This window comes from Rhea americana, unplaced genomic scaffold (assembly GCF_003343005.1).
Source record: "Rhea americana isolate MKP2758 unplaced genomic scaffold, rheAme1 scaffold_331, whole genome shotgun sequence".
Lineage (NCBI taxonomy): Eukaryota > Metazoa > Chordata > Aves > Rheiformes > Rheidae > Rhea > Rhea americana.
In genome coordinates this window covers 36458-57630 of record NW_028186459.1, presented here as the reverse complement: position 1 = coordinate 57630, position 21173 = coordinate 36458, and the positions used below count along the sequence as shown (strand labels likewise).

Below are 21173 nucleotides of genomic sequence, written 5' to 3'. Positions count from 1 at the left end.
TTTCATAGAATCACAGAATCAGTAAGGTTGGAAGGGACCTCTGGAGATCATCTAGTCCAACCTCCCTGCTCAAGCAGGGTCACCTAGAGCATGTTAGACAGGGTTGCATCCAGGCGGGCCTTGAAGATCTCCAGAGAAGGAGACTCCACAACCTCTCTGGGCAACCTGGTCCAGTGCTCCGTCACTCTCACAGTCAAGAAATTCCCCGTCACGCTCAGGCAGAACTTCCTGTGGTTCAGTTTCTGCCCATTGCCTCTTGTCCTGGCACATGGGACAACTGAAAAAAGTTTGTCCGTGTCCCCTTGACACCCTCCCTTCAGGTACTTGTACACATTGATAAGATACTTATACACATTGATTTTTACTTGACTGCAGTGTTCTTCCTTCCTTCCTTCATCTAGCTTTCTCGTGTTGCTTTTAGTTGCAGTTTTGGGAAATCTAAATCCAAGGCAATGAGATTTGGGAATGCTTTTTTTTCTTCTGTTAATCAGTCATCAAACTTAATCGAGTCTTTTACCAAGGAGCCCTGCCTCCCACTCTTGTAAGCTTTATCCCTGAAAACCAGTTCCTGAGGAACTGAGTTGCCAAAACAATTGTGGTGATAAATGATCTGAGGTATCTTCTGCCAGTGCTTTGGAAGATTTTGAGGCTAGCTATGAAACCCAGTTCGGTCTTTGTACTCTGCAGGGAACCACTGCAACAGGGAGAGTAAGATGGCTGATGTTGCCTATTAAAATAAAACAAAGTAGCTCAATACCACACTGAAAAATTGCTCTGAGTACAAGTCCAGTCTTGTTCTGAAGTCTTGGAAATTTATTTTTCCTTCATTTAATTGACAAAATCTGTGGCTCATACAAGGAAGATGGTCCTTGCCAAAAATCAAGCATCACTACTTTTTAATAATACAATGGGAATAACCCCTTAGAACATATGTAATTATGGCAATGAGTCATTTTGATGGCATCACATAACCACATTCACTGGGATTTGGACAAGGAAGAGGCCACATAAAATTCAAAATGATTACAGCTCAACAACGGTCGGGCTCGTCTTGTCAATGAAACTAAGACAGTTTGGCAGCTTGATGGGCCTGGTGTGTATTGCTAAGCCCCCTGTCCTGTCTGGTATGCAATAAGGACAACATACCACTGTAGCCAATTTAAAAAGAAAAAAAAAAGCAAGTTAAAAATTTAAATGGACGTATGCATTTACAGAAGAACACAAAATTTGTGAATTGTGCATCAATGTATAATTAGTTTAGTAAAGTATCTGATTCATGTTATCAGATGTACAAGTCCAGCAACCACAGCTACAGAGACACTACAAGTTAAATAGTAAGTTAGCCTCAGTAATGTCATTTTGGTTAGGAAAAACTTCAGTCGGAGGAAAGTGCAGCTGAATGAATTTATTGTAATTTGAATACAATTCCCATATGTGTATACCAGTATATATCTCTTCTTACAGTAGAAAATACAGGATTGTAGTGTATTCTGATTTGTATGACAGGGCCATATGCAAGTCTGGAGAAAGTGGCGCTAACATGTCAGTGTCAAAGCTTTCAAACTGGAAATTCAATGTATCAGCTCAGACTCAATTCCAATAAAAGTTCTCTACAACATAACCTAATGTCTAAAGTCAGCTATTTCTATTCTTTCAAAGAAAGAGACAGTAATTTTCTGGATGCATTCCAAAATATTTTGTTAACAATAAAAAGAGTGTTTTCTTAAGGAAAAGGGAAAAAAAGAGTGGGGGAGAATAGGGCAAGTATTACTCAACTATTTAGTCTAAAATTTGAAAATCAAAAGGATCTTCTGACAGATTGATATCAACTCTAATAGAAAACACACTTCTCCTGCGAAAACTCTTCCACATAAGCCTCAAGTCTGATAGCTTAAAACAATTATCTACAATTTGGAATTATTTTTTTATGCCCACATCAATGTGTATTTTTGAAATGCCCAAGGCATAGATAATTCTATTAAGAGAGAAAACAGAAATCCTAGGCTTAACAAAAACAGACTGAAAATTCAAGACTGCCATCTTACAAAACATCTCATAAGTCCTGGCTAATTAGGACAACTTTGTATGACAAGGACTTAGAACTGATCTAAAAGAAAAAATGCTGAAAATCATTCAAAGAACAAAATCTCAGAAGTTTTCTTATTGTTCTGGACTTAAAAGAGCTTTGGCAGAACTGAGGGGAAATTGAACAACTAGTGACTAATCTAATGCTAATCAGTATTTAGAAAAGACAGACCAGACCTTCATTTTGGGGAACGATTCCCCAGTGTGTGTGGCAGTCTGGCCTCAGCCCAATCTCTGGTATAAATTATCACAGTTTCAGTGCAGCTCTGCTCACCTCCCCTAGGTGAGGATCTTTCCAACATCTACTATAATCTGGCAGTAACATGAATGTAGACTTAGACTTYGGATGCACCATTTGCCGAAACTGGATTATTGCGCTGTCTGTGCTATTCTTTATTCTTTGTGCCTGCAGAAGGAGCCGGTGTTGTCATTCCTGGTGTTCATGGGCCATCGCCAGCAGCCCAGGCAGAGCCCYGGGCCTGTAAGCGCCGCACAGCACGGCCCTGCCGCAGACGGGATCCAGAGCTCCCAGCCGCATCCCGGTGCTGGCAGACCGGGCATTAACGCCGCATCCCAAGCGATTCCCGTTATCCCCCCGTGAGACGATGGGAACCGCTCTGCCAGCGCCCGGGCTCCTGTCCGGGAACCAGGGCCTGCCCTGCCGGCGCCCCGGGCCGGCGGCGGCCCCCAGGCCTCGGGCAGGGCGCTCCGGGCCTCGCCACGAGGCCGCAGCCGGGAAAAGCCCGGGCTCGGGCTCGGGCTCGGGCCCCGGCCCCGCCGCCGCCACCGGGCCCTGCCGCGCCGCCGGGGGGGGGGGGCACGTTGCTATGGCGATGCCGGTCCCGGTGCGCCACGCGTTGCCATGGCGCCCGCCCGTGCCGCGCGGCCGGAAGCCATCAGCCGTCGGAAGTACGCAAGGCCTCCGACGCCGGAAGTGCGTGTGCGCCGCCGCGGGGTGCTGCGCGGCGCGGTTCCGTTCGGCTCCCGGCCCCGCTGCCGCCATGGTGAAGCCTCGCTACAAGGGCCGCAGCTCGGTCAACCCGTCCCGCGCCAGCACCAACCCCGGTAGGTGCGGGGTCGGGGGCGGGGCGGGGGCCCGCCGCGCCCGGCCGCGCCTGACGCTGCCTTGTCTCCGCAGATCGCGTGGCGGGCGCGGGCGGACACAACATGCGGGACCGAGCYACCATCCGGCGCCTCAACATGTACCGGCAGAAGGAGCGGAGGTGAGCGCGGCGGGCCCGCGCCGCGGCGGTGGGCGGCGAGGCCCTGGGCCGCCGCCTCCCGCGCGCCCCGCGGGGCCGACAGCTGTGGTGGCTCGGGAGGCGCCTGCTGGGCGGAGCGGAGCCTCCGGCCGGTGCTCCCGGTGATGCCGCGACCGAGGGAGCTCCGTCCTGGACCCCAGACGCACCAGCGATGCGTATCGGGGAATGCAGCTGGGAAACACATGGAACAACAGCTGATACGATCTCACTGGAATGTCACGAAACCAAAAATGCCTAGTATGCGTGTGTTTAAAACTGCAGCATAACGCAAACATGCTAAGCCCTGAAACGTCTGAAAAGCTTGGGTTCCATCTGGCTCTTTTAGTGAGAGGCACTGGTTCAGTCCACTTGAGAGTCTTTGTCTCTGGAGCATTTACCAGCTTATAAACGTGCATCTCTGCCATGTTGTAGGTGCCGTGGGGTTTCTGAGGATGCTGGTTCAGATTAAGAGTTCTGTTTTATTTTGCCAGATTTCACTTTGTTTTGATAGAAGACTGGGAAGTACATATTTATCTTTAAAAAACATAAATTCAAGACAGGTCTCAACCTGGAAATTTATCTTATGATCCTTGTTCTGCCAAGCAGATGGGTACAGCTAATTTAAAGAGTTCCATATGAGCCTGTGAGCTGTTTACTAGAAAATACTACTTTGTTACTTTTTGCACTGTCAGTAGGCCATTAATGGAGAAAAAAAGGTCTTCATGAAGTTAGGCTTTGGTCAAGCTCAAGTTGGACTTGGAATTTTTATTGAATTTGGCTGTAAGTGCCATCTGATTTCTTAGATGGTTTGTAGGGAAATTAGAATAGTGTTTCTCTTTGTCCATTACATGGTAACTTTTATTCTTTGTCTTACAATGCCTTACATGCACTTTTATGTCCCCAGGTAGATCTTATAAATGTGCACTGTTGCTTGTACTTAATGGTGCTTTTGGGGGGCGGGGAGGGGAGAAGAACAGAGTTCAAAATAGGAAAACTTCTAATGAGGTGGTTTTCATAGGCATTGCTCCATGGTTTGGCACAGTGGAGGAAACAAACAAACAAAAAAAAGGGGGGGGGAGGAGAGAGAGAAAAAAAGAAATTTCAGTGTAGGATAATTCATAGTCTTCTCGCTGAAGTGATAGCATGAAATACCTTCCAGTCTGACTTTGAGCCAATGAAGAGTGATTCCTTCCCATTGTAGTAATCATTTCTTTTGAGAAGAAAGACTCACCAAGACAACATACGTCAGTAGGTATGTGCTTCTCATTGATACGGCTTTATTGCCAAACTTGCCACTTCTGTGCAAACACAAAGACTTGGATGCACCCGGAGCGAATGGAACATGGGTCTTTAAGCCTGGATGCTTTCTAAGAGTAGGTGGCGGAGAAGACAGTGGATGAAGTGGCAGATTGGGGTACTGRTTGCTAAGGAGGCGGTGGCACGCTGGGTAAGAATAGTTCTGGCATGGTGACCTCATTCTATACACTAGTTCACTCCATTTCTCCTGTTCCAGTGTTTAAATTACTCTACTCTACAGGTGGTAATGTTGCCGGTAGCAATTCCAGGGGTACGTTTCTAGATTAATGGGGCTTTGCGGGTTTTTTTGGAGGGACTTCTGGTCTAGTGAACAAAATTTGCTAGAAGGATGGGTGATGCCCTTGAGCATTTACATGTGTTCTCATTTGTCGCTTAGAAACAAACGTGGTAAAGTGATTAAGCCTCTACAGTATCAGTCAACAGTGGCACCAGGCACCGTTGCAAGAGTGGAACCAAATATTAAATGGTTTGGTGAGTTTTTCAATGTGCAGACTTGACAAGCTTAAAGACTTGAACTGTATGTTCGGAGGGGGTGTTTATATCAGCGTCCTGGTCTCAGTGCTATGTCGGACAGATACTGCAGATGAAGGAGCCTTGCTGTAGGCTGGGGTACAGGATAACATAAGTTAATGGGATGTGTAGTATATTTTGCATGTACTTGTGGTGTTTGATTTCTGCATGCTGTTTAAAGTGTGTTTGTTTTGTCTACTTTGGTTGTTTCTGTGAATTTGGGTTTGCCCATATATATATATATATATATATGTATGTATGTATGTATGTATGTATGTATGTTGTGGCTTATGTATGTTATGTACAGTATATATCCTCTATTTTTTTTTGTCACTGGTATTTTTGATTCCAGATGGAGCACTGGTATTTTATTAGTGTACCCTTGATCTTTAAAGCAGTTATCACAGGGAGTGGTGCTGTGCAATATATCTATATGTATGTGTGTGTGTGTATATATATATATATATATATATATATATATTTTTTTTTTTACATGCAGGAAATACTCGTGTGATCAAGCAGTCGTCCCTACAGAAGTTTCAAGAAGAGATGGAAACTGTCATGAAAGATCCTTACAGAGTAGTGATGAAGCAAAGCAAGTTGCCAATGTCCCTCTTCCATGATCGAATCAAACCTCATGTGTGTATCGTTCATCTGTGTAGGGTGAAGGCTGGGTTATAAGCATGAGCTGTCATGAATATTATTTATCTATGGAGATTATGCTGCAGATATTCAGTCTCTTTGATACGCTCTGCAAGTAGAGGGATGATTTAGGGCAAATCACTACCTTTTCTGGATGTGGAAGGATGTTTCTGAGCCTATCAGTTGGACAGCAAATGTAAAGGCAAAGAAACAGTGTATTAGTTCCCTGTAGTTTGTGAGATCTGTATTATTTATTAGGAATTCTCATTTTCTCTTAGGAAATTTATCTTCTAACATTTTAAGGTTAGAGTGCCAGCTTAGAATGACTGCAGCAGCTTGCCACATCATGTTCCAATGTTTATAATAGTTCATGTCATACATAGACCTTTCTTTGAGCTAACTTCACCCTGCTAATGCTTTTGCATGATGAATTTGAACTCCAATATGTACTTTTTATCTTGAGTCAAAAATTCTTCTGTGTGCGAACATCATTGCAAGTAGATCAAGTTTGTTAACACTAGGATTCTTTTGTGATGCCTGAACTATTATTTTGGACTCTCACTAGATGTTTTTCATATGGAAACTTTCCAGGTTTATGTAATAACATTCTTCCTTAATTTAGGTAACCTTTTTATCAGAGACTAAAATGTGCATTACAAAAACAAACAACTTCTTTTAGCTCAAATTATATGCACTTCCAAGAAGAGTTGGCATTCATTACTGGCATTAAAACCTACAATTTTGATTATAATTATCCTTGACAAAAAATCTGTGAATTTGGCGAGATTTGTGCACTTGTTAGAAGAACAAGAAATGATCAAAGATAGCAGCTAAATTTTAGCCTTAATTACATTTGACGATATTTATGGTGAAAGAACTGAAGCATAGTTCTTTGGCAAGTGTGATGTGTTTTGTTGCTTGTTAAATATCCACTTAGTTTCACAGAGATTAAGTTGGAAAATTCAAACATTGTTAGAAAAGTGCCTATAACTCTCGTCAGAGGTTGCAGAGTAGCACTGTACTAAGGTCTTGTACACTGCATGTTGTGAGAGTTGGTGGAAAAAATAAATAAAATATATATTTTACTAACTTGTCTTTTTTAGACCTCCAGAGTTCACATTCTTGACACAGAAACATTTGAAACAACATTTGGCCCCAAATCGCAGAGGAAGAAACCAACTCTTTCTGCAAGTGATGTGCAGTCTCTGCTGGAGAATGCAGAAGCCTCATCAGAATCTTACGATCAGGACAAGGACCGAGACCTCGTGACAGAAGACAGTGGTGTAAGGTAAATAGCAAGAAGTTATTTATTGCTTGCGCTTCTGAACATACAGCTTTATCTTTATTCCAAAAAGAGAGAGGGGGAAAAAAAAAAGCTGATACCTATGCTAATCCACTTTCAGGGATGAAGCGCAAGAAGAAATATTTAAGAAGGGACAGTCCAAAAGAATCTGGGGTGAGCTCTACAAGGTAAGCACCACTTACAATTTCTAACAGACATGCATCTACTTTTGCATTTATTAAGTCACATGCTTCAGCACCGTGTTGGAAGCTTTACATAGCAATAATCAGAAAAGATCTGAAAACCCTTAATTGATAGATCTTGCCTGTTTTAGGGAACCTCTGATACAACTGAATTTGTTTTCAAAGTTGGCTGGAAGAATTAAGATTTTCTTCCTGCAGAAATATTTCAAGTGTGTAACTCCCTTACTGTTTTCCTGTGAGCCTAATTGAACTGGTTGACTTGAAACAATACTTTTTTTTTTTTTTAATATTGGTCTGTAACTGTCTGTTACTAAGATGATACAACAACTAGAACAGAGAAAAAAAAAGCTGTAGAAGGTGATGGAGATGCTGCTTGACTGACTTCATTCTGGAGCTCTTGACCCAGTGGGATAAATAGCCACAAAATATGTAATCTAGAAAGAGAGTGGCCTAAGTCTCTCTAGRATTCTTGAGGCTTCACCACAAATAAACCAATGAGATGTTTTTAGCCTAAAGATACTTAAGGACATCTGGCAAGTTGACAGGGTTTTCTCTGGAAGGCTGATCCTTGGTTGCCCTTGAGCCACCCTGACTACCAGAGGAATGGAGACTAAGAATGAACTAGGGTTGTAAGAGCACAGTTTGCATGCAGTCAGTAAATGCATGTAGATGGGAATTGCTTGACTCCTTGCTCTAAATCTCTGTATGTAGCTTAAAACCTTCCCATTTAGATCTGAAAGTGCTAGGAATGATAGAACAAAACAGATTTCAGTAAGGCACTTCCAAAAGTGCAGGAAATAGCTGTGAAACAAATTCACTTGGCTTGAAGCATGTCATAAAATGACAGCTCCCTGCTGTAGATGCTTAGTGGACTAACAGCAGGTTCCTGCTTGTTTGTGTGTTTCATATTGATCCAGAAAACACTTTTTATATCATGATCCTTTATGAAATGGCAGAATTGAATTGCTGTGAAATGGGTGAAAAACACTGTTTTTTGTCTACTGAAGTAATTAACTTTCCCCTCTCGGTGCAATTTTTACTTCCCCAAGTGCTATAAGCATCCACYTAGTGCATAAGAACAAGTAAACACTGTTTAGCTGTCCAGCCTGGATTTGGGAGAGTGTAGCAAAAAAGAAAGTGGGAGATCGGTGGATATTAGTCTGAGCTTTACTGGTCTGTGGAGAAGTAACAGTTGTTCATCATGGATACAAGGTTTTTAGCTTAATGTCATCTTTTAGCAAATCATTAATTTTCTTTCTGGAGATGCAGATTTCTTACTTTCTGTAATGTCTTTTCCTTCTGTGTTATTTTTCAGGTGATAGATTCATCAGATGTTGTTGTGCAAGTTCTTGATGCCAGGGATCCCATGGGTACTCGCTCCCCTCACGTGGAAGCCTACCTTAAAAAGGAAAAACACTGGAAACATCTCATTTTTGTCCTCAACAAATGTGATCTTATTCCTACTTGGGCTACAGTAAGTTCCGTCTGTTCCTGCCTGTTATGCCTTGGACTTCTTGTTCCTTCTGTAGCCTCTATTTTAATTTTGCCAGTCCTCATGCTGCTTTGAGGGCATAATGTAACAGTGGGTCAATGGGAACTTTCTGTTTGCCTGCTATAAAAGTAACAATTACAGTGTAAATCTGTCCAAGTTCAGCTCAGTGAAACAGCAGTTGCCAGCCACAAATTCTCTACTTCCTCTGTCTGGATTTAACCATTCAGCTGATGTCTCCACAGTACGGAAAAAGTTAGTTCTCTTAAGATCCATATCCACCACAGCTGGTCTGTTATGTTGTTAAACTAATTAGTTTTAGCTAGTAGTGAAGGCGTTTTGGGGAAATTTTGTCTTTTATAAAAACAGTAAGTCAGTGCCTTTAGCTGTTTGGTTGGTGAAATGCTTCAAAGGTTCTTACGTAGTAATTTTCATAGCCAGTTGCATTCAAGACCCATGTGAAGATCAGGATCCCTAACTCAGCTGTGTTTTCCTCTTCAGAAGCGCTGGGTTGCTGTCCTCTCTCAGGAGTATCCAACACTTGCTTTTCATGCCAGTCTCACAAACCCTTTTGGCAAAGGAGCCTTCATACAGCTTTTAAGGCAGTTTGGAAAGGTACAGAACTTTGTGGTGGTGTGTGGCTATTTTACAGTTAAGTATTTTTTGTTAGTGAGTGATTCCCTCTACAATGCTCCCTTTGATGGAGAGCAAATGGAAAATATTTCTTGCTGAAATATATTCAAAATTTTTGTCAAACTGACCAGATCTAGTAAGATTTACTTTGACCACAAATCTCTTGTCTGGGTTTCTTTTGGAAGAGTATCCTGTTGGTGCTTCTAAATAACACTCAAATATCTAAAACTAGTCTGAAATATGTCCCTTTCTTCATGTCTTGCATGTATTCTGTTAAGATGTTTTTCCTTTTAAATGTTTTCATCTTCTTGAGAGAGACATTTTGTTGCCTTGGTTAGATTATTTGCTGTTTTCAGCTTCTGTTTTTATTTGCTTGCTTTTTCAACCTAAATAGCTTCTAGCTTGAGGCATCCACAAGTAATTTTACAGGAACAAAGAATGCAAGGGATTCACTTTTCCCTTTTGAAATAGGGGTCTGCAAATATTTTCTTAAACACTTGGAGTTCTTCAGCGATTTATTAGTTATACCCTTATACATTTCTCCTAATAGAAAGGAGCTGATCTCATTTTTTTTGATCTGGTAAACTTTGAAGCTGCTTTTGTTTCCATTATAATGAGGATAAGAACTGCTCAGTTGTTGTAGGTTTTAGAACTTTAAGAGTAAATCTGACTTTCTCTGAGTTATTTAAAATATATTATTTCCTAACAGTTGCACTCTGACAAGAAACAGATCAGTGTGGGTTTCATTGGTTATCCAAATGTTGGCAAAAGCTCGGTGATCAATACATTGCGATCTAAGAAGGTTTGCAGTGTGGCTCCCATTGCAGGTGAAACAAAGGTAGGAAAAAATCTCTATATTTGAGATAAAAATTAATTCTGAAGTGCATTGCAGAACGCAGAATTTATATAAAAGTAGTTGATGTTGCTCAATGACGTTTTCAAGGCCAACACTTGATCTATACAAGCTTTGTGACCTGGGATCTGAGGAATGGCTGATCATCAAGCAGTGCTCTGGAGCACTGCTCCTGGAAACTTTCTTGTGTCTGCCAGTTTCCCGGTATTGGAGTGCTGTGATTTGGATGCTCAGCTCCCCTGAATCAGTGTCTGTGCTTCTCAGAATCAAATGATTGGATGTGTTTGTGCTGTCAGGCTCAGTCAGTGCTAGTTTTCCAACTGTATTCTTTAAGAATGTGACAGTAAGAAAGAAGGAAGAAGTTACGGAAACATTCTTTTATAACCTGTTCCCTTTGCTTATAAATGTAACTGAAGTTAAGGATCAGGGAAGAAGAAAAGCTCTGAATATCAAAGTCTGTCAAGAATGTAATTTCCTCATCTTGGTCGTGTGAGTTAATATTTTGATACATTACGTGTAACATTAGCTGATATAGAAGCAGCAAGGTGCAATATATGTTGATTAGCTAACAAATATGCTAAGGTTTATGATGTTTCTGTGTGTAATAGTAAGTTCCTAAGATGATTCCTGAATGTTGTTACCAGTCATTTAAAAAGCAGAACTAATGGCAATGAATGGAAGCAGTAGCATGGAGACTGTTGATCTTTCAGGTGTGGCAATACATTACGTTGATGCGGCGGATTTTTCTCATTGACTGCCCGGGTGTAGTTTATCCATCTGGAGACACAGAAACCGACATTGTACTGAAGGGAGTGGTACGTAGCCACACTAAATGCTGGGAAGTGTTTATGGTTGTCAGTATCATGGGTTCCAAGAAACTAGTACACACTTTTGCCTTCAGAAGTAGCAGCTTTGGAATTATTATTTATTGCAAACTTTAGAAAGGGGGTGTCTACCAGAGCAGAAATTATCTTTATATAGCTCTCCAAGAGCCTGAACAGTCTGTACAATTGTTCTTTTTACAAAGAGGGGAAGTTTAAAACTTATTAAGATGAATCAGGTTGGTAGTCAGTGTGAAGGAGAATGGCAGCACCTGAGCCATACGTCATCTCCCTGAATTGCTTTCTAGTGCAGAAAATGTCCTGCGTTTGTGTAAAAAATCATCTTCCTTTCCTAAACTGAAGTTATCTGAAAGAATGGTGGCAGTGATGAAAGAATGGAAACTGAATTCTCATCACAGAGGCTTGCTTAAAGCATTTGAGGTTTTGTACAAAGATCCATGTTGATGTTCCAAAGGGCTGATTTTCTGCCATTTTTTTGAGGTTCAAGTTGAAAAGATTAAGAGCCCTGAAGATCATATTAGTGCAGTACTGGAAAGAGCGAAACCAGAGTACATCAGAAAGACATACAAAATTGATTTCTGGAAGGATACTGAAGACTTCCTTGAGAAGCTTGCTTCTAGAACTGGAAAGCTACTAAAGGTGAGACAACTTTTTGCATTTGCAGTTTGGAAGAGTATGTTGGGCTGTGTTCCAGCACTGAACCTGGGAACTATGAGGAGATACAGAGATGGTATATTTGGCCCTGCAAATGTGGACAGAAATTATTATTAGGTTCTTTCAGGGTGGCGAACCTGATGTGCAAACAGTGAGCAAGATGGTTCTCAATGACTGGCAGAGGGGCAGAATTCCTTTCTTTGTGAAGCCACCTAATGCAGATGCAGGTCCCCAGGTGAGAATGTGATGCAAATGCATATCCTTGTTCCTGCAAATAGAGATCTGTCTTTCTGTTGCATTTCTGTTTCTGTTGTCTCTCTGTTTAAGTCTTCATAGTATTTACTATTGTAACTTGGGCAGTACACGTCTCAAGCTCTGCTTTAATCTGATGATTCAGGTGACGCTCACTTGAATTTGGTAAATGCAGGGAGTACCAGGTAGCAGTGTTCTGTTTTACACCCAGCTGTCTTACAGTCATCTAACTAGCAGAAATGTCAGTAATTATCACAGCATTCGGAGTGTTAGGCTTTTTCCACAGAGATAAAATGGAAATTGCTCTCATGAGAATCCACTGCTAGAGAATACTGTTTTGCAATAATGTCAAACACAAGTTTGCTATTGCATTTCATGCCATACAGCCTGATGTGCTGTACAGCAACTGAATGGGGATTACTTTTATGATTATTCTGGAGTCATTAAAATTTCTTGATTTGTTTCTAACACTTGAGGGGGAGAAAAGAGCCCAGTTTTTATTAATTGCCTTTTTTACCATTGGCTGTCTTCCAGGGATTGTTTGTATGTGCAGTCATACCCATATCCCTCTGACCCTTAATGTATTTTCTGGAGTTATTTATAATGCTTTCAGACTTTCTGTGCCTTCTTCCCCACACCAAGGAATGAAGTAGAATGAAAACAGCTAGGATAGATAAAGGCTGGTACCATTTTGTAAGATTTTATATTTGAAGGCACTACTTGCTAACAAATCAACTTTCTGCCCTTTCTTATTTCTTTTCTCAGAGGCTACTGCTTTTTTTTCTTTTCTTTTTTTTTTTTTAAAAAAGGTCCAAGATACAAGAGGGATAACGCAAAGTAATAGGGAGATGCTGGGTCAGATTTGTTTGTGGATAATATATCCATTACACCCTTTCTTGTAGCCTCCTGCATTGGGAGCAGCAATGACATCAAGCCAAGATAACAGTGAGGAGGAAATCTCTGAGCCAGTAGTATCAATTGTGGAGCCAGCAGAAGAGAAAAACAATACAAACACTGAAATTAAGCAACTTATGTCACATGTCCGGCAGAATTTTGGGAGGATTAATGTGGCTCCTCAGTTCTCAGAAGATGACTTGGTTCCTGTAGATGTGTCAGGCTTTGATGAAATGGACAGTGATTCTTCTGCAGAGGAGGAGCAGGAAGAGGAGGAGGAGAAGGAAAATGAGCAATGTCAAGACTCTGCAGTTGAGGAGGAATCACAGTCAGCTGTACAAGATGCCAGGGAGAGCTCTAAGGCAGTTATTAAGGCTTTGGAGGAAAAGATTGCAAAATGCAAAAAATTTCTGGATAAAGCCAAAGCCAAGAGATTCTCAGCAATAAGGTATCTGATTCTGCTCAGTGACTCAAGTATTCCACGGGAAAAAATGGATAACGTGGTTCTGCTTTATTTGCATTCTGTTCATGATTTGCTAGACTGGTTCCTCTGTGTTAGGATTGCCACAACATCTCTAGTTTAGCTATAAATATTGGGAATATTGGAAATTTGGCTAAGGAACAGATTTTTTTTTTCTTGTTTAATATTATTTTTAAATTTTCTATTTGCCATCGTAACCAGAAATGTTCTTACCTTTGGAAAGCTGCCTCTTAGGCTATGGATTAGAAACATGTTGGTACTCTGTGTAGCAATAGCATTTCCTTGGATCTCTCTCTTTTGAGTTCATTCTTGTAGAATATCAGTCTTGATATTAATCTTGGATATGCCACTTTGGTCTCCATACACGTATGCGTGTATCCTAGCTGATACACCAGGCTCAGTTTTGGCAAAGCTCACTCCTCAGCTTTGAGGAGAAAATTATCACAGGCAAGTGTTGTATTTTGTCCCTTTGTGCGCTGCACAAGTCCACTAACTGTAGAGGTGAGATGACTGGAGTATGTTTCTGAGATGCAAAGGCTATGGCTTTCCTGACAGGCTATTAGGATGTGTTGGAGGCTGATGGTTTCTAAGAGATGGTTGCATTTTGGACTGTGACATTGTTTCACTGCTTATTTTATCTCTTACAGAATCCCCAAACAGCTGAGTGAAAAAGTATTCGCAAAATCTGAGCAGAAGTCTGAAGAAGCCAAAGAAAATGAAGACAGAGGTAAACCAAAAGACTGAGATATATTTCAAATCTACATTTGGAAGTCTTGAGAGCAAAAGAAGAGAGGGAGTTGAAGAGATAAAGTTCATTAGTTTCTGACTGAAAGTTCTTTCCCTAATTCTATGATTCTAAATCTGTCCATCAGCTAACCTAAAGGCTTCTTGGTAATCTTTCAGAAGCCTTTTGTAGAATACCTGTCTATACAGTAAGATAGTGTGTCACTCTGCCAGTGAATGAAGGTAAAGCAAAGGCAAATGTTGAATTCCCAGCAGAATGGTGTAACTAGCAGAGTGCAGTCTGAGCAACTTCTGTTCCACGTGGTGTAATGTTCTGCAGAAGGTGGAGTGGGAGGGTTTAACAATGTTATAAAAGCATGGAGATACTTCAAGTGATGGATTTTAGTGTGATGACTTTCAAAAGTCTGTTCTCAGTTTTGAAGCCTGATTAAAGGCAAAGTAATGTGGGAGAACCTTACTCTGACAGTACAAAAGTAAGAAGCTTTCCTAGACTTGCACGGGGTTTTAAACAGCCTGCTGCTGAAGAGTAGCTTTCATAGTAATAAATGAGTGATTCTCTTGTAAGGAACATGCATGCTCTTTTGGTAGAAACTATTATAAAGTGACCAAAGCAATGCTTTGCTAAGTAGACAGGATGGTGACACAACCTCCAGTCTCAAGTTCTGCAAACAGAAGAGGATTTTGGAATATGCTAAAGTATGTGATCTGTGCTGTTTGTAGGCTGCACAGAGAAGAGAAGAAAAAGAAAAGCAGAAGAGGAGGAGGAGGAGGAAGATGACCATTCGGGTAAACAGCCCAGCAAGAAACTTACATCCAAAGAAGTGAGTGTGACCTCTTGTAGTACAAAAAAACAAGAGGAGCAGAGCTAGCTTTCTTCTACATAGATTGCCTGTAATCACTCAAGAGCTTCAAGACTTAGCACTGGTAGGAGGGGAGAGGACAGGGCCTGTAGGTGTGGTAGGGTGAATGGGAAGACAGGATAGCCCGCTTCTGACATGAGATGTGACATTAGTGTGTTCCAACTGAGCGTGTTTCCAAGGCAGACACAAGAGTCCAGTGGGTATCTGTTACAGCAGGAGTGTTGCAATGGAGAAGTCTTTCTACATAACTGTTCTGCTTTCAGTCTTAGCTTGTCCACTGATGCTGGTAAGAAAATAAGGGGCTAAAAGCTGGGAGACTGGAGGATCTGGATCTAGATAGGCAACAGTCAGTGGCTATTCAGTTCTGGCTACAAAGAAAGCTGCTACTATTTCCTGTTCATGTTAGTCAAGTCTGAACAATTCTCTTTGGTGCAACTTAAATACTAAGCCAGATAGTGTACTTATAGGACTTTGAAAGTGAGTTGTAAGCATACCTTGTACAGCAGGTTTCTCTTAGAGAATTGCTATGAATTGCTAAAACTGTCAAAGGGGAAGGGAATAGTGGAGTCATGGTATACGCTCTGTTGAAGACTTGCGTGACCACGCACATCAGCTTGCTTCCTGTATTTTGTTTGTTATTTTTGAAAAGATGGAAGCATATCCTCCTTTTTAACAATCTATTAGCTGGAGGAGATTCCATATAGATGCCCATATGTTAGATACAATTTCATACCAAATTTCACTTAAAATACTTAATGTACACTGAATACCCATTGAAAGAATGCAGACAAATTCAGGCAATGGATAATGTGGATTTGCTAATGAGTTTTGTTTGTATTTGCAGAGGAGAAGAGCTGAGAGGCAGCAGCGCTCCAAGAAAGTTGGAGTCCGGTATTATGAAACTCACAACGTGAAAAATAAGAATAAGAACAAGAAAAAATATGGCTTGGAGGGACAAAGATCAAAGCACAAGAAATACAAGCATAAGCAATAACTGCTGGTTCTATTAAATTTTACATAAAACAGCTCTAGTTTGCAGTGACTTTTTTTATATAAAACTTGTAGTTCCCATTTAAAGCCTAGTTTCATTTGTCTGTCTTGTTCCCTGGAGTAGAATCGCCCTCGGTTTCTGAATCATCTCAAGTTCTTTACGCAAATAGAAATCATGGTATTTCAACATCACTATCTAAGGTCAACATACATTGCACTGCCAAAGCAACCTGAGGTATTCTTTAGCAGATAGGGTAACGAGGCTGTTCAGATCTATTTTTACCTTCCCTGAAAAGTAGTTTTTACTGAGTTGTTCATATGACTACAGAGAATCTTCCCAACATCTGCTTTGTATGTATATAACAAACCAGTTATACAGGTACCTCAAGGAAAAATTTCATTTGCTTGTGTTGAGAAATGATGTTTGGAGTGGCATCATACCTCTTTGTTTCAGTCCTAATTATTAAGCACAGAAAGCATTTTTAGTATTGCTCATCTTAGCTTACTACTATTTTGACAAAGGCTTTTGATGTAAGCTTACACATACTCACAGGAAACATCCTCTAAGCAACTTTTGTCCAAAAATTACCTGTAATTTGATTAATAGTGAATGTGACAACTATATACTATTAATCCTAAAAAAAAAATCCTATTTTATTTGATTTTGAAGTGTTGAACAGTGTTCCTATTACCAGGTACCTGAGCTTCAGGCATACTGATACTAAAATAAAGTTTCACAGCAGCCTTCTATCCTCTATCAACATATGTACTTACATACTAAAACTGAAGTTGTAAGCCCATGCCTGCTTATTGCAATGTGGAGCCAGAGGTATCTTGCTTGCAAGTTCCATCTCTAAATTATATATCCTTAGCAGTGATAAGGGCAGCGAGTTTGCACTGAGAGGTGTAAAGATTATGGTCAGTTTTTGCCTTTGTTAAGTAGTATGTGAAGAACATCAGACAGCAGGATAAAGGGCCCAAGTAAGAAAAAGCAACTAATAAAAGGACAGCAATTTTCTGTTACGCAACAAAGGCCAGTTTTATCCTCCTGTCTCAAAAAATATATTTGACTCAGATAAAAATAAAGCAAGCTGGTTCTTGTTTGTATACAATATAACTAGATGTGCTTCTTAATGACACATCTTAATGAATTCAGACCTACCTTTTTGCTATCTGAATACTTGGTTCTAAAATGAATATATAAAGGATACTTGTTCTCACTCTCCTATTAATTATAGGCATTTCATAATTGTTTTTGAAATTTATACATCTTAAAATAAGAATTTTGGACAGAGGCTTGCATGAGAAAAAAGGTTTATTAGCATATTGCTTTGATAATATGTAGCATATTATCAGCAGGTATACGTCCCAGACGGGTTCACCATTTAAGAGGCTGAATGCTGAGATGGCACTGAAAGGGAGAATTAATAAAAATACACTTCCTTCAGTTACCGGTAAGTGAAAATTCAGGGTTGTTTTATGCAGACAGATCTGTTTCACTAATTGCAAACTTCTTGCTTTGACAGTTCTTTTGAGCACTRCTGGCAGGACAAGAAGAAATCTACTTATTTGGTGCAATGATGCCTTCAAGTTGGGCCTGAAAACAAATGAGACAGTAAGTTAAATTAGCCTCAATCTAAAAAATAAACCCACATTGCTGAAAAGTGATAAATTGTGTTATATATTCAAAGCAAGGAGCTGAGGGATGCTGCAATACTTCAAGAGAAGCGGGCCAGGGTTTTTTTCCCCTGGTCATTTCATTTCTTACTACATGTTTTATAAATTAACTTTTYGTTCTTGGCATGCACACTTGTTGCATTCTGAGAAGAAAAGAGCTGGCCTTGGTTCCATACAATGAAAGACTAATTTTATAATGTAAAGCATTGAAAAGGAAATTAAATAAAAGCTGTTGAAACAGTGGTCTGAGTTCTCTGATTTCAGGCTGGACTATGTTTGCTAAATTAAGTATTTGGCTCTTTAGGGCTTGGAACACAAGCTCTGACTCTGGGACAAAAGGAACTGGAAACAACAAGATTTTTAAGTTACTGAGACAACTTGACGCCCAATTAGTAGATTGATCACTGAGCTACCAATGTTTAGGGAGCTTTTAGTGTATGAAGCTTTCAGGACTCGCAGATTGTCCTCTCTCTATACCTGCCATTAAAATAAAATAAAACAGTGTTGTATACACAGCTGTTACATATTCATAGACATATTCATAGAATCATAAGGTTGGAAGGGACCTCTGGAGGTCATCTAGTCCAACCCTCAGCATAGCCCATAGGGGGACTGAACCCGCAGCCTTGGCACTAGCAGCACCACGCTCTAACCAACTGAGCTAAACCTGCCATTTTAAAATATTTCTAGTTCAAAGAAGAAACACAGATTCAGTGGCAAAATACCTTTAATCTAACAGTTACTCCACTTTATGTCCTAAAACAGTTCAAGATGGCTTGAAAATGTTAATGGTTTAGACAAGAAAAGCTGTAAGAATGTTAAAGATGAGGAGAGCAGGTGAGTGTAAAGTAAATTGCTGGACAGAAAGGTTTAAGGTTGTTTCTGATCATGTTTTTTCTTTACTCAAAAGCTGAGGTTTTTTTYCCCTAAATGCAAAGAAATTGTTTTTGTCAAACTGAAGGTGACCTGGCTGCTGAATAAATAGTAGCATGCACAATGTTACTCCTGTCCTGTGCAAGTCGGTTAGTGATACAGGCAAGAGCATCATAGGACAAATTGCTTCACCACATTTGTTAGCAACCCAACAGGTGAATAGGACAAATACTTTTACCTGCAATATAGTAATCACACTTTAAATGTCTAGAAGCTTAGAAACGAAGTYGATAATGTGTGCTTGCCCTTGGGAGTTGCTATTGCCTGTAGCTCTGTTATGTGAGATGGAGATGGGAAGTTTTGAGAAAATAGGACACTGGTGCCACCATGTTTCCCTGGTGGATTTGACCCCACGACTAAATAGTTTTATTAAAACAATACATAATAAATTAAATCCATACTACCAATGCATATCTGGTTCTCTTTTAACTATTCTGGACTGTACTAGAAGTTGAMACTGTCTTTAAATGTGTAACAAATACATTTATTCAAGAGCTCCTCAAACATGTTGCCAGTGTGCCTGTGATCCATAAATACAAATAGCAGATCAGCAAYTGATAATTCAACATTTGCTGTCCAGCCCAAATAGGAGAGTTAAAATCTGCTACAGATGTCCACCATATATCAAATGACTGATGTCTTACGATGAGGACTAGCATCCATAAGGGAAGAAAGAGAATGCTACTTCTCCTACAGAGATGAGAATAAATATAAGCCACAGACTAATCTTGTGCATCTTTTTTAAGTTACCCCTCTATCTGGGGTTGGAAAAATGGTAACCTACCTTGTTTATAAATCAAGGAAAGTAGAATATTAAATTACAGTACATAAATACACAAGACTATAATCTTTAAAGACTTATTTTTCTGGTGTAGTGTGTAACCACAGGAACCCTCCAAAGTACAGGGCTTAGGCACCCTCTCAGTAATTGATGCCTGAGGTTTAGTTAGCACAGTCTATCTCATATAAGCTCAGAGGAAAGAATAGAAGAAAAAAATCTCTATTGGATTAATACATAACAGTTCTTTTTAGAAAATATTTAATTTTAAATGGTGTCTCTTCTTATCAAGGAGTAAACTTGGCTGTTGTGGCCAACAGCAAAGAAACAAAACATTTTCTTTWCTGCATTTGCCTTTATTGGGTTTTTTGTAGCTGAAAAAGGGTGCCAACTACAACAATCTTAAAATTAAGTTATGTATAAATGGATTCCTGGGGCATCAGTCAAGTTYGAAGTCGCTGTACTTGGGGTTCATCTGCATGCATCTGCTCTGACCTAGCTAACTGACCATAACGATTTAGCTTTATGCAAACAAAATGTGATTTCCCTGTGGCAAAACTGTATATGACTAGAACCCAATGAATCTGACCTGCTGTTTTGCAACTACTGAAAAAAAAAAAAATAAGTAGAAAGTTATTTTTACATGTTGTTATTCACCAAATGAGAAGTTTCCCATGCCAATGTTTGGAATCAATCTTTACTAACCTTCAGCTGCTGATTTGTTCGTTTCAGGAACTGGACCTCTTCAGTGTGTTTCTTTTCCTCTGTCTGTCGCCTTTCATTTTCACGTTTTTCAATAGCTTCACATTTAGCTTTCTGTTCGTTCACTTGCTTTTCCAGCTCCCGCTTTTCTTCTTCTAGCTCTGCAATCTTGGAAAAGAGTACAGATCTCTCAAATTTTCTTTGTTAATAAGCAATTTCCAATTAAGATAGGATCAAATTGTATGTTGTACAGTACTAGAGGGACAGCAGATAAATTTTTGGACTACAATTAAGCCCTAGAGAAAGAGTAAAGTAGTTTGGTGATCTTTACTGCCATCCAGTGGAAATAGAAATAACTGATTTTATATAAAATTTGGTATATAAAATCCTTATGCTGTATCGTATGCAGAAAGCTACCTTATGGGGTTAACGGCCCAGCTTACTCTTTTCTCCATGTCAGATTTGCCTTGCTCAGCTTGTAGCGCCTTCCGCATGCCAAAGGCAACGCTGCTCTCGTACAGAGTCTGATAAGCAGCAATSGTCATTTGGATTTCATCTCGGACTCGAAGCAGCAACAGCCCTCGCTCCGCACAGTTAATCGTCGTTTCGCGGATCAATTCATCTTTAAACAACAGGTACAAAAACACAGTTCAGGCAGTCGCTACATTTGTTCGGGAAGGCTGGATACCCGCAGGGCCCACCGCTTGTTGCGTTTTACCCCTTCCCTGCAGCATAAGGGTGCTATGGATTTACCGGAGACAGCTGTGATTTCTTTTTAATCGTTATGTTGCGGGTAGAGCATCGAGTGCTAGCGAAAACAGGAGGGGCATGGCGGAGTTTGCGGAGAACTGCGCGAGTCCGGGGGCGCGGGGCAGTTCGCAGCGCCCTGCGGGGCGCGGGGCGCGGGGCAGCTGGCGCTGAGGTGCGGGGCCCGGGCGGCCGTACCGAAGCACTGCGAGTAGAGCTCGCGGCGCACGGGGCAGATGCCGGTCTCCCGCGCCTGCCGCTGCTGCAGCCGCAGGTCCAGCTGCTCCTGCAGGCGCACCACGTCGGCGCGGGTGCTGGGCGCGGCCGACACCTCCTGCACCCACAGCCGGCCCTCCTCCGACCA

The 21173-nt window shown here is 40.9% G+C and overlaps 2 protein-coding genes across 3 annotated transcripts; one reads left to right on the top strand and one right to left on the bottom strand.

Annotated features, from left to right (window-relative positions):
- Positions 1-3015: 3015 nt before the first annotated feature.
- Positions 3016-16007, top strand: GNL2 (G protein nucleolar 2). 2 transcript variants are annotated; one of them, XM_085311083.1, is made up of 16 exons: positions 3016-3150; positions 3224-3308; positions 5020-5114; positions 5653-5792; positions 6899-7083; positions 7199-7265; positions 8596-8754; positions 9274-9384; positions 10112-10240; positions 10966-11070; positions 11578-11736; positions 11879-11986; positions 12906-13345; positions 14026-14105; positions 14843-14943; positions 15827-16007. In XM_085311083.1, exons 1-16 carry the CDS (start codon positions 3087-3089, stop codon positions 15974-15976), a joined length of 2178 nt encoding a protein of 725 aa, XP_085167209.1. In that variant the 5' UTR covers positions 3016-3086; the 3' UTR covers positions 15977-16007. The 2 variants fall into 2 exon arrangements, with proteins under 2 accessions (XP_085167209.1, XP_085167208.1); XM_085311082.1 differs by having other exon boundaries at positions 9271-9384.
- A 1262-nt stretch (positions 16008-17269) lies between these two features.
- DNALI1 (dynein axonemal light intermediate chain 1) lies at positions 17270-21173 on the bottom strand (the record flags this gene model as incomplete). Its single annotated transcript, XM_085311103.1, has 4 exons — positions 17270-17569; positions 20066-20230; positions 20506-20684; positions 21008-21173. Coding segments are annotated over 4 exons (546 nt in total), but the record flags the coding sequence as incomplete, so codon positions are not given.